The sequence below is a fragment of the Neofelis nebulosa genome, chromosome 4, assembly GCF_028018385.1.
Source record: "Neofelis nebulosa isolate mNeoNeb1 chromosome 4, mNeoNeb1.pri, whole genome shotgun sequence".
Lineage (NCBI taxonomy): Eukaryota > Metazoa > Chordata > Mammalia > Carnivora > Felidae > Neofelis > Neofelis nebulosa.
This window is the reverse complement of record NC_080785.1, coordinates 86,450,343-86,463,925: the sequence shown is the minus strand read 5'-3', so window position 1 is coordinate 86,463,925 and position 13,583 is coordinate 86,450,343. Positions and strand designations below refer to the sequence as shown.

Below are 13,583 nucleotides of genomic sequence, written 5' to 3'. Positions count from 1 at the left end.
TCACAGAGAGACTACCTAGTTTATTAAGGTCACTTAGTTAGAAAATGCTACAGCTGGGATTTAAATCCAAGTACCTTACTGTGCTCTGTTATAGGACCATATTTGGTCTAGATGGGCTTTAATATGCTACAACAGTGGAAAGAATAAAGCTGAAACTCTTCTAATCAGCTTCATAGCATTCTAAATCTTCACCTTCTCTACTTCTCTTGACTTCCCTCCCAATACCTTGAAATATAGAAACCACCTCTACTTTTCTTGTGCACATTACCAGCACTGGGGGTTTGCTCAAAAGGTCTTCTCAACTGGAATGCCCTTCTGGCTCTTGCCACCTATTCAAATCTCACTTGGTTTCCAAAGGTGTGTTAATAAGGCTTGCATTTTCCTGAAGGCCTGCCTGCCTGGCTGCTATAGTTCATAGTAATCTGACTTTTACAGTGCTTACTATTTTGAAGAAAAAGAGGCCTTTAAAATTTGGCCTCTATTCTGTGATAGATATAAGAGACAACAATAAATATAAAATAATATGAGACAGATAGAATAAAACAGATAAATATATTTGAGGATAGATCCAAACTAGGTTAAAAATTTATGTTCTATTTTTTATCACCTCTATGTGATCTTGGAATGAACTTCAATTTTCTATCTGTAACATGTATATAATACGCCCCTGCACAGTTCTTATGTACGTCCTATTATTTTCCTGATGTAAGGGCCTTTATGTCTTATATATATCATATATACATCTGATATATATATATATATATATTTACATATATGTATGTTATATATATGATATATATAAATATATGTTATATATATATGATATATGTATGTTACATATATATTTATAAAAGGGCACATGAGATCTCTATATAAAGATATAGATACATGTACACTCATATGCACATCATGTTTTATATAGTAGACATAAATAAATACATGTGTGTATATATACACTACATATATATACACATATATATACACATACATGGTGTGTGTGTATATATATATATATGTATATATATTTATTTATATACATATACACTACCTATATCTATACCTTTATTGTAATCAAGATCAAAGCCAAGTTTTAATTCTGGATCTGCTATGTATAAGCCAAATGATCTTGGGCTACTTACTTAATTTGTTGAGACTCATTTGTCTTCTTAATAATGAAGAGAGCACTTATAGGCTAACAGGCTACATGCTTGATACAACTCTAGGCTTCCTGGTAACACAGGCAGGGATGGACCATCACAATAGTCCCTAACTACCTCAGGCTCTATTTACTATCAGATTTCCACTGAGGAAGCCGTGATCCATTGTTCCCAGTCTAAGGGCTTTGATGAGAGATTCCAAAGAATCTAGATTTATTCTAGGATAAAAAATGTACACTTCTAACTAGTAAATATGACTAAGTTTACCATCACAGGGCAATAAAAAAAAAAACAAGTTTAGTTTTTCAGGGATTGCCATGATATTTGGTATTCTTTCTTTCCTTCTTATTCCTGCTTTCTTTTCTTCTTATTCTTCTCCCCACTCATAAGAAATCCAGAGTATGAATATATAAGGGCAGATGAGAACAGAGTTCCCAAAACTGGATTCATATTGCTCAGTTGAGACCATCCTTGGTCTATTTTCCATCAAATGCAACAATCTAGTCATTATTGTTAAACAAAGATGAATTAACTTAGGTTTTCTAATTAATTATTTCCCAAAGTCTCGAATCTGGCTATATGCCTTAACTGTAACACAAGGTCATTATTTTCCTTAGTTACTTTTGTACATTATGTGTACTTATCTATAAAATGAGAAAAATGATATTTGTTTTCCTATATTTGAACTTGTGGTAAGGATTAATCCCTAGAGAAGAGGACTCATGTTTTCATGTCCATATTTTCAGCACTGAACTAGTCATATGCACATAGTAGCTCTCAATGTTAGTTAAACTGAATTAAAATAAGTTACAACATATAAAAGTTTATAAACTTATAATCTCTTCAAATTTAACACATTATTACCTATGTTAATGACACTTTGAATTAACAGTCATGCTTTTTACAACTAATGAATTTGAAATATAACTTTTTATGATTATATATGTATTCAGAAGGAAAATAACATTTAACCTACAGAATAAATGAAATTAAATTTTTATATTTGTATCAGGGAACCAGATGTCTTTTTTTAAAAACTAATGTTAGGTCAATATATTGTCTTAAATACAAGTTCTCCAAATGTACTTCTTTTTTCCTTGTATGTACATTTTTTATGTGTTTTATTCTACCAAAAGACTCCTTAATGAATTTTGAGGTAAAGAAATGATGTTGGGACCTACAAAAAGCTACCAATGTTGACCTCCGATCAAAGATGTTGTGCCACATAGTGCAGGAAGCATCTTCTTTCAAAACATAATTAATTTTCTGTAGTGCTTCAAATAAAATATTCAACTCTTCACTTTTAATTAAGATTCCTTTTCTTGCTCCCAGTTTGAATTATGTTCTGAAAGCAATTTTTGTCAATTGCTTTTTCATGTGAGAAATATAATTATGAACTAAATTTTGTTAGTGTCATATTCATACTTTTTAATAATAAAGTTGTGAATAAAAAATGAACAAAGACTCATACACACATTTAAAATGTCTCATTCTATAAGTACAGTAGAACAGTTCTAGAATACACTGGTAATGCATAAGTATCTTGGTTTTCTAAAGAACAACTACATCTCTCTGGCAGTTTTTATATAATCAGAATACTTTGAATCAATCATTAGGAGCTTGAGTATAAGTAGAAAAGTAAATCTTTGCTTTAGAAAGGTACTGTAAATCTTTTTACTAATGTCTAATAACAATGATTTATATTGTTAGTATTTGACTATAGATTCATGAAAAAGGAATTTAAAACTTAGAGCCATCTTTAAAAAGTAATGAATTTAAGACATGGATACTACATGCCTCTTGGGTTATGGAAAAGAAAGATGCTTAAAGGTGACTTTTTTCTTTCACACCAAAGTCTTGGAGATACCGTGTTTTCTGTAGGAGGGTCTCCGTGTCCATTCTCTAGATTCTAAAGTGTTACGAGTAATTCTTAGTGATTGAGGCCATGGTTGCAATTTCTCTATTCTGGCTTCATGAACCATAGCTGCAGGCCTCAGAGGTAGCAGTTACCCTCGGCGGGCAGTTCTGTATTGCTTATTATTCCTGAGGATTTATTCTACAGCCCTCTTCTCTAATTTTCCAGCAAATTTTTAAACAGTTAATTTCCTAAATTTCTTCCTCCTTGCATGGTTTTGTTTCCTGCCAAACCCCAAATGGCACATTATGTACTGTTTTGTTTTATGGAATAGAAAAACAACAACAACCAAATTATTTGACACCGAAAGCAATAAGAAGAGATGAGATCTTGACAGAAGTTAAGCTTGCCTGCCTACTCATTGGCTCTTTAACGACTGAAGTTCTTCATGGATACTAGATATCACTGTGCATATGAATCTGGATCCCTTCAGTCAGAATTGGGGCATTTTCCCAGAAGCCAAGGAGGATCTGTGAGCATATGTGCGCATCTCAATCCCGTATGTTCCTGGTGAAGGGATCAAACAAGTTGTGCCACATTGTATCACCATGGAACTATGCTCAGAGAGCTAGTCAGAGGATTTGGGAACTGAGAAGCTGTCACCATACTGGGTTACAAGTGACATCTCAGTCAGTGGAGCACCAGTTACACTGAGATGGCAAAGCAGTGCTTCCTTTCAGTAGAAAAAGGACCATTTTTTCCCATTAAAATGTTATGAATTCTAGAGCAAATAACACAGTTGTCTATGTTTTGGTTATTACTTCCACATAGGAACAGAGGAGGGCATGCCACTGTTGAATAATAACAATCAGCTACTGACCAGGGTCTTTCCAGAGCCTTTGTAGGAATAATACCAATGGGGCTCCTGCATGGCAGTTGTGGGAATAAATGTGTGATTTAAAGGTCTTATATAATTCATTATCTATTTTCATGTTTTTTTTTTTCTGCTTTTATGGAAACATTAGGTAAAAAATACAGATACACATCTAAGCAGTTTCCTATATTTTATGGCCTACCAAAATTTGTTCAGAACTATAGGGGTGGGGCGCCTGGGTGGCTCAGTTGGTTAGGCATCCGACTTCAGGTCATGATCTTATGGTCTGTGGGTTCAAGCCCCATGTTGGGCTCTGTGCTGTCAGCTGAGAGCCTGGAGCCTGCTTCAGATTCTGTGTGTGGGTGTGTGTCTCTCTCTCTCTGCTCCTCTCCCACTCACGCTCTGTCTCTGTCTCTCAAAAAATGAATAAACATTAAAAAAAAAAAAACTATAGGGGAAATCAGAGCTATAGTGACCAAGGATGTGACATCGTACATCTGATAAATGGGCTTTGACATCAGACAGATCTAGATACTGGAATTCCTTATCACTGACTCAGCAGCTATGGTCTGGGGAGGAACTCTTAACCTCTCTAAGCCTAAATTTCCTGGTTTGGAAAATGGGAACCACAACACATTTCTAATAGGATTGCGAAACACAAGGGCATTATTATAGTCCTTACATGTAGATGGTTGTTAAATGTTAATTAATTCCCCTCCCCCACCCTAACTCCAACCACCACCTTCACACTGGTTTGCAAAAGAAATACTTTTATAAAATGCCAAAGTGAGGAACTGGGAACTTTTGTAAATACCTGTTTATAGAGGTTTTTGTAGTTAGAATTTTAGATTTAGATTAGAATTCAGAGTAAAGTTTAGAAATTAAAGAAAGCTTTTATATAATCTAGAGTTATTTGCATATTTTATCTCTTTTCCTATGATAAGGCTAACGGTTTTAGTTATTGGAATAATATATTTATCGATTTTTTTTCTCCCCTTAGGTATCTAAATATTCCAATATTTCTGGCAATAACATTCTAAAAAAAAGACAGTTTGGTATTTAATTGATTAATGGCCAGTCAAGAGCCTCCTGTCAAGATGAATTGACTTGAAGCTAACCAATCAACAGACCTTAACTTGAAAACCTTCATGATAATTACATATATATATATATATATTATTTTTTTTTACCATAGGAATTTCTGTCCCTATCTGCTTGGCAAAAACGTGTGTTTTCTATCAATGGAACTCCATTCATACTCAGTAGATACCTTGCAGTTCTTTGCTTTTCCTCTTTTTCTATCCCGGGAGCATCTCGGAACCTCTTTGAATGCACCTTTATGGTGCTTATAACTCCCCAGAACTTCTACTAGAGAGTTCTTCTCATGTAGGGTGTGGGCTGGGAGTCAGATCCACCTGGGATAGAATTTCTGTTCCTCCACTGAGTTAGTGCATAGTGTCTGGCCTGTTACTTAATGTCAGAGCTTTGCTTTTCCCATATGTCTGCAAAGGTGGGGTAACACATTAGAGGGATGCTGTGAGGATTCAATTAGATAGTGTAAAAAAAACATTTCTTGCACACAGGAAGTATTCAGCAAATGATGGCTGCAATTTAATGAACTGTTCTGGTTGATATTCATGAAGTCCAATACCTAGGACTGGTCTTGCCTGGGCACTCATCAACCATTCCGCCACTGGGAATGCTAAGATGAATCGCATTCAGGATATGCAATCTCAGCTTTCCTGCAAATATTTAGGCCCTTTACTGATCTGCAGAGTTGTTCATCAGTGTCAGACGATTAAAAACAGGAGACAAGAAATCAGAATTCCTACCCAAAATGGGAGAGAACAGATATACATAGCTTTACACTGGGTTCCCCAATTCAGTCTTTTCTTTGAAGGACAAGTTGAGAAGTTATCATTTATGCAGACAAGTGGGTTGTGTGGAGCAGTAGGTAAAAGTCTATCTTCATTCTGACAGAGCTTCTGCAGATACTTGCTGAGTTTGTGTGCATAAAAAGTAATATCCCTGAAAGTTAGCATTTCAGTAAGAAAGCGTGCAACAGAAACTGGGAAACTAACTGAAAATTGACCCTATACTAAACATCTGACATGCCTACCAAAGATAGGGTTTATGGGTACTTTTTAATTGAATCGACTATCAATCCTACCTCACTTTTACCTTTTAATTATCATGAGTGAGAAACCCTACTGACTCTCCTAAATTTCTCATCTGTTCTGTAAAGACCGCACTCAGCACTGCTTTAACTTCCCATTAGTTAGAGCTATTTGAGCATCCACCCAGCGCCATTCACTTGCATAAGACATTTATTAAAGTTCAACATTGGGAGATACTATATTTCATGTGTAAATATCTTATCCTAAAAATTGCAATCACATTTTCACAACAATACACCTCATGCTTCAGAAGTCTTTATGTCACATCTCAACTCATTACACATTCCAAAGGAGGAGAGCAATTTTAAAAGCTTTGTATTTCTCATTATGCTTATTTACCCATCACTTACTAAAACTGGACCATATTTCAGAGTTTCATGAATAGTGAAGGCAGATTTCAAGGAACATCAGACTTATGATGGCATCCTTAACTTGACATTCACAGAAAAATCTGAAAGTACACGCATGGCTGGTTTTATCCAGAACTGCACTTAATTTAAACCCAGCTTTTTATTTTTCCCTGAAGTGTCTGCTGTATTTGATATATCTTCAGTTTCCATAAGCTGTTTACACCTGCTCAATATCAAGGGCATTCCATACTCAGAATAATTTAAGCCAATTTGATGAACTGATTTGAATAACAACAATATAAAGAAAAGTAAGCCAGGAGAATCAGAAAACCACAGCATTTTAGAGTAGAAAGAGTCACATTAGAGCTATTTCTTTCATTCCCTACCCACCCAAAAGGTAAGGCTTTTGCCAAGGTCCTATAGTTAGTTAGCGGCAGAGCCTAGACTAGAACCAATTGCTCTTAATTCTTAGATGAGTGCTCTTTCCATAGCACCATGTTGTGAAATAAGGAAAAACCAAGGGTTATCACTACTCACCAAGCTGTAGCAATGCTGAGCTGAAAACTGTGAATAACTCTGACTAGTGCACTGGACATTAGAATATCAGTAACCACAATTAGTATTCCTTTCTTGTTCTTTTGGACAGATGCATCTGAATCAGAAATTGAGGGTTCTAGTACAAATTTACAGCCTTAAAGTCCCACAAGAACACAAATATCCTTGCCATCTGCCTACAGCTTTTCCTTCAGCCTATGTACTAGTCAGCAGACTTTGGAAACTTGAGTAGGTCTGAACCTGACAGAGTCTTAATTCTTTCTATTCAAAAAGTGCAGTGGCATGCGATGAGATATGTTGACCTCTTTATATCCAACTGGGTTACAATTTTGAAGTCTGCAGGGAGCAGGTTCTGGAAGATGAGCTGTTTTCCACTGACTGTGATTACTGGCTTTTCTGGAGGTGGAAAAAAGGCTTCAAGCACTCATATCCAATTCTTCCCCGGGCCAGCTGCTGGAGCCACTGAAACCCAAGAGCGTGCATACCATCTGCCTACTCCATCCGTGGTCTACAAACCCAGGTTTCCTATGAAGAGTCACCCTCTTATAAAAAGGAAAGAAAGAAATACAAACCAAAAAGAGAAAAACCAAGAGGAAAGATTGGCTCACAGCCACACACAAAAAAGCTGATCAAGTCAGGGCAAAGAGGATTTTATATGGTTGGGAAGATCAGTAAGGCTGTTCACTGTTGGATTTGTTGCTTTTTTGTACCAGATATGTTCCTTTATTCAAAAACTAGTGTCCTGTGGTGTCAAATGGGTAAATCAATACAATCACTTCTAATGTTCCTTGACTTTCCTTTTAAGTAAAATTTTGAAGCCATTTCTCTCCTGGAGAGTACTCTGTCAACCAACGCAATGAACGTTACTATCTGACTGGGAAAGATACATTCACTTTGTTCAATGTGAAAAAGAAAAAGAAAAATGTATTGTACTTTCATGTATATGACATGAAACTAGATCTTACTATTCTCAGTGATAAGGAGCAGAGAGTTAACCTAATAAAGCTTTCTGTAAAGTAATAACACATTTTTAACAAACGTACCACTCAGGCATACATCTGAATGAGTAAATGAGTAGAATTATTTCAAGTATTTGTACTGCTCAGAAGCTTTTGAAATTTTTCTTTTGAGCTAGCTTTCCAGGGCAGTTTATAAATCTCTCAAGATACTTAGTTTCATTTGTTTATAGATTTCCTTCTTCTTTGGTCCACAATGCAGATAACCATAGTTATTCTCTAATAACCCTATTCTTGATACTTAGCACCAAATATAATTAGGTTGTTTAAAAAAATAAAATTCATTTTCAAAGAACAAAAATCCGGCAACTTGATTCTGAAATAATTGCAAAAGAACATGATTCATACACTAAAAGCAACATTAAAAGGAGCTTCTAAATTGGTGATTCTTAATTTGAAGTAATAAGGCTAAGGTTGAAACATATATAATCTACATTGGTTGCAATATGTTGGCTTAAAATTTAGTTGGATCTGATATCTCTAGTTCTATGCCTACATAATACCTGTAATTCAACCTACTATTGTAGTCCATGAGTCTACACTGCTCAAAGATATTTGGAGTCCTTAATTATGTTCTTGATCACTTCAACTCACAGAATTTCAAGTCATTGGAATTTTTGTTTTCTTTTTTTAGTAATATAACAGTGACACAGGTTGATGTCATCATCCCTTATTAGCACATGCTTAGAACTACACCTTCATGATGAAAATTACAAATAACTAGAAAGATTAATACATGCCCACAAAAACATACTGCCTTGTTGAATATTAAAAAAATATCATATAAACTTTAAAAGTACTGATGTGTGCTTAAGAATTAAAATCATATTCCCCCATGCAGTATACTAGAAAGTTCTGCCCTAATTTCAGACTTTTTTTTAATTTCAGACTTTTTAATACATATGTAATCACCAGCTTCTCTTCTATAGTCCTCTCTGACTATAGTCTAATATAATGAGGGGAAAGGGATATTGATCCCTTTGCATAGCTACACCTTTTGGTGTGTTGGTAACTGCTTTCCTTAAAGGGAAACCAATTCCATAACTTTTAAAGAGCCCATTTCTATTTGCTTCTCCATGAAATATAATTTAACATAACAGAAAAATTTTTTAAATATATATTAGTAATCTTACAATTTTATTCTTGATATTGCTTCTTTTTAACATGACTTAGTTTGTACTAACTTGGTGCTTAAATATGTAGAAACATCATTGTGAGTTACACCCCAATCAGCTCTTCCATAAAAGTAATTTTTTTCATATCTTAAAACTATGTTTTTCATTTTATTCACTTTTTATGAAATAGTTTTAGACATTTGGTTTTATTGATTTTTGTCTTTTACTTGGTATACGCTGGTATTTCTTTTGGCTTCAAATACATTTAAAACATTTCCTAATAAGACCATCTCACCAAATGACAAAGTATGAACTTGAGAGAGAAGTTTAATTTTAACTACCTTCCATTTCATTTTGAAACTTTAAAAATTGGTCATTGAAGTTCTCCTTCATGGCAACTGGTATAATGGGGAAAAAGTATCTGGAATTTATATCTGTGCTCATAAATGCCTTGAAAATTAATTTGTGTCTCTAATAAATACTGGATAGAGAAGACCAGCGTTTCATCAATAAATGAAAATGGTTATATCTTTTTTCCTCATGGTTAGGAAGCATAGTCAATTTAACCATGGTTGATTAGACTGAAGAGTTAACTATATGCAATCTTTATGCACAGTAGAATACTAAAACAAAAATAAACTCCATTTTTAAGTGTTTAAACACTTGAAAATTAATCCAATGTTTTTCTGTATTAATTCCATTAAACTCCCTCACATATGTTTGAACCTATATTATCCAAAGAACAAGCCATGCTGCCTTAACTTTGCACATTTACCATGATACAATTAAATAATCTTGCTAATCTCTAAATAGATGCTACTAACTTAGTGCTTCTGAAATTGTCCTTTGTATACTATTAAAGTAACTGAAATCCCATTTGATGTATGTTCTGAACTTTTCCAAGTCCTTTATGTGTATACATTTTTCCTGGTTAGTCTTTATCACATTCTAAATTACAACAGTTTTGTCTCATGATTATTTACTCATGTCTCCTGAAGTTCCCTTACATAAAAATCCTATCTAGCCTTAAATCTAATGGTAGAAAGATTCATCTACAGTATTTAGTTTTTAAAAATCAACTTTGATTTTAGGACACCAGGATCCTCTTAAGACTTTTACCCCCCATAAATCATACAACTAGCGATGAAAAGACACATATTTAGGTACAAATTGAGGTCTTTAATATGCAAACCATGTGACGGCTTATGTTTTAGAGAAAATATCAAGAGTTAGTTCCTAAGGATCTTTTCTCCCTGATTCAATTTCAGAGAAGGATGAACTGATCTCATGGGAGCTTCTGTGTGCATTCACAGAAGTGTGTATGCTCATGTTCATTATATGCCCAACAATCCTGTCTCTGTGACCAAGCTCTGCCTTTCAAGACTAGAGACACAGCTTCAAAAAATATATTTTTGAAAAATCAGGCCCTGAGATACGGTTCTGGACAAATGAAAAGCCTAAATGCAGTCAACTTTGTTTATGGGGCAGGGAACAGACTGATGAGATTTTATGTTATTTACAGTTAAGGTCCATAAAGAGCTAGACTAACCACCTCCCTCCCTCACTTAGCTTGGAAATCAACCAGAAGCTGGGCCCAGATTCCTTTCCAGAGAGGGGTACAGGAGCCAAGTTGGCCACAACTGAATTTGGCTGGGTATATGGGGGTTTGTGAGGGGAGGGTGTCTCTGGAGCTCTCACCCCAGAATCTTCTTATTCACTAGACACCAAGGAAATCCAGTGCCAAGACTGTTCCTTTCCTCCTAGTCATAGTTACTGGCGGTGGAGTAAGCAGAATTATTCAGTTGGGTCTTGCCTTATAAAAATAGTTAAGCCACCCTCACATAGTTACAATGTACTACAATTTGTTTTCTCATGGAGTTATCCAGGACCTATTCTTGGAGCCATTTATTGACCACACAAGAGGCATACATATTAATGTATGCATTTGTAAGAGCAGTGACATACTCTTCCGTAACATCTATTCCTTTTATGGTGCTGGGTATATGAAAACCAATGAGAATTTTTTTACCAAAGAAAATATGTAACAAACATCACTCCATAGTCAAGACCAGTAGATATGCTGGACACACATGTAAGATTCCAAACAAAGCCAGGACTTTTTACATGACTGACACATTTTTGCTGCATATTCTCTGAATATGTCTGAACATTTTATTAAAAGATACACTAAGTGGAGATGGTAGATTGTGTAGGTCCAGTACATCAGTATAAAAGTAATTAGAGATGATATAAGTCAGACTCATCACTATCTTAGATGTCTTTTTCACTTTTATGCCAAGTTAAGAGCATCCTTAATGAATGGTATTACTCCAACTGGCTATTAGGAGTAGTGGCTACAAATTCAAAGAATAATTGTTTGATTACAATATTCAGATTCATTTCTAATGATCTCCTTTATAAGAGCTATTCAAGGACTTCTAATTGAATTTATGACCTTGTACTGAAATCACATCATGAAACTCTTTATGTTTACTCATATAAGCCTAGTCATTTTACCCTTATATTTATTTTTCCTTCATAGTATTTCTTTTGTACTCTAAAGAGAGATGATTTAAGAAGTTAATTAACTAATGCAAAATTTATCCCTATTATCTACATATTTAATTAAGACTTCTTATTTATGTCATCGCCTTAGCAAGGACTACAAGTATTCCTGAATGTCAGCCTCTTATCTGTTTCTCTCAGCTTTTAAACATAATAAAGTGCCCGGATTCTTTATTCAGTATTTCAGATCTCCTTTCTTTCATGTCACAAAAGATAAATGCACATGGCTGCACTGACAACATCACAGCTTTGAAAATGCGTCCACCCGTTACCTTATAAATAGTTCAGTCACTTACTTTAATCCATCTTCCTCTGGCCATCACTCTAATGTCAAACTTACAAGTTTAAGAATGCACTTTTCTCAACTTCTAGTTTCAAAGCAAGAGCCCAAAAGTCTATTCACTTCACTAACACAAACTGACAGGGGTAGCATTTGGACTGACAAGATGTCAATCAGTAAGCATTCTCATTTAAGAATATGTGATAGTGGTGCCCTGGCATTTTTGTTTTGATGGCATTTGGTGTTACAAAGGCAAAAGTCTACCCCTCCTAAGATGTGCGTAGGTAAAAAGGGTTGGGTGCTGAATTATCCATTTCGCTTCTCTGTGTGTTTTCAACAGTTCAGTATAATCATCCATGACCTATGCCTTTTGCATAGTTCTGGTAGTTCAAGACACCCCCTATATATATATATATCTGAAATACTGAATAAAGAATCCGGGCACTTTATTATGTTTAAAAGCTGAGAGAAACAGATAAGAGGCTGACATATATATAATATATATATAGCTAAGTTTTCCTGTCTTTAATGTCAATTTTCCAGAGCCCATAGCTTTGAGTTTATTAAAATTCAGAGCAGTGCTAAAACAAAAGAAATACACACAACACCACAGAGTTTTTGGAGAGATTGGGAAGTCTCTGAGGATCATGGGACTTGAAGGAAATGGATTTTGATATCTACCTAGGATCTAGGACCTGGCTTGAAAAGTCCTTGAATTGTGCTACAGTTAATACAAGATTCTTAAATAAGCTGACAGGTACTAAAAAGTTGATGTGTGAATTTTATCATTTGACTGGGTCCTCTCTTTTGAAATAGCACCTGCTCATAATCAGAGATTGTTGTTCTGTGGATTTCTATAGGTTGCATATGAGACATTTGTACCCAACACTCAACATTATCACTTTCTAAGAGTTACAGACATTTAGCTTTACTTTTCAATGCATGAGTTTCTTTTCACTTGTGAGGATCCCCTGCTGCAAACCAGATATGAGGTTGGGAGTTACTGGGTAGATTCTACTTACAAAATAGCTGTTTCAGCTAATAAATTTAATTTGCATTCTCTTGTTTCACAGTGTGGAGTTCTACCCCAATCATGATTCATTCTAAATCATCAACATCCTGCACTAGAGTTCATATTTATCAAAACGAATTTAAGAAGTAAGACAGGCTTTGTAGCTTGACAACTGCAAGTTTCATCTGGCTACAACATCATCATAAACCACACAATGGTAGTTAAATTTTTTTCACTTAAAAATTCCATATCTCAAAAAAATCCGTATCTCAAATCAATTTTGTCCCAAAGTCCACCATAAAAAATTAGTACAATTTAACTTTTCTTTTAAATAATAGACACATAGGTGAACACTTATCTTTTAACATAGAAAGACAATAATGTTGTCTGTTGTACTCACACGGCACTGTGCGGAGGTAGAGGTTGTCACGAATGATTTGCTGAAGTTCGTGATCCACAGAACCCTTCTGAAATCGTAAGTTGAGGTAGTGACGAAGATCCTTATCAACAATTCCTCCTAGAATGATAAAGTTTCTTAATTAAGGATGCTGGAAAATAAGTTTTAAGTATGTAATTTGATTCTGTCTTAAATATACTCATGAACCCATTTAAAGATTTATCTGCATA

General features: G+C 34.8%; 1 protein-coding gene across 10 annotated transcripts in view; it reads right to left on the bottom strand.

The window, feature by feature from the left end:
• MAGI2 (membrane associated guanylate kinase, WW and PDZ domain containing 2) overlaps positions 1–13,583 on the bottom strand; it is a 1,350,742-nt gene that overhangs the window by 941,006 nt on the left and 396,153 nt on the right. For all 10 annotated transcript variants that reach the window (XM_058725276.1, XM_058725278.1, XM_058725277.1 and 7 more), the window contains exon 2: positions 13,357–13,473. In XM_058725276.1, coding sequence (XP_058581259.1) covers positions 13,357–13,473 — 117 coding nt within the window. The remainder of the gene's footprint in view (positions 1–13,356; positions 13,474–13,583) is intronic.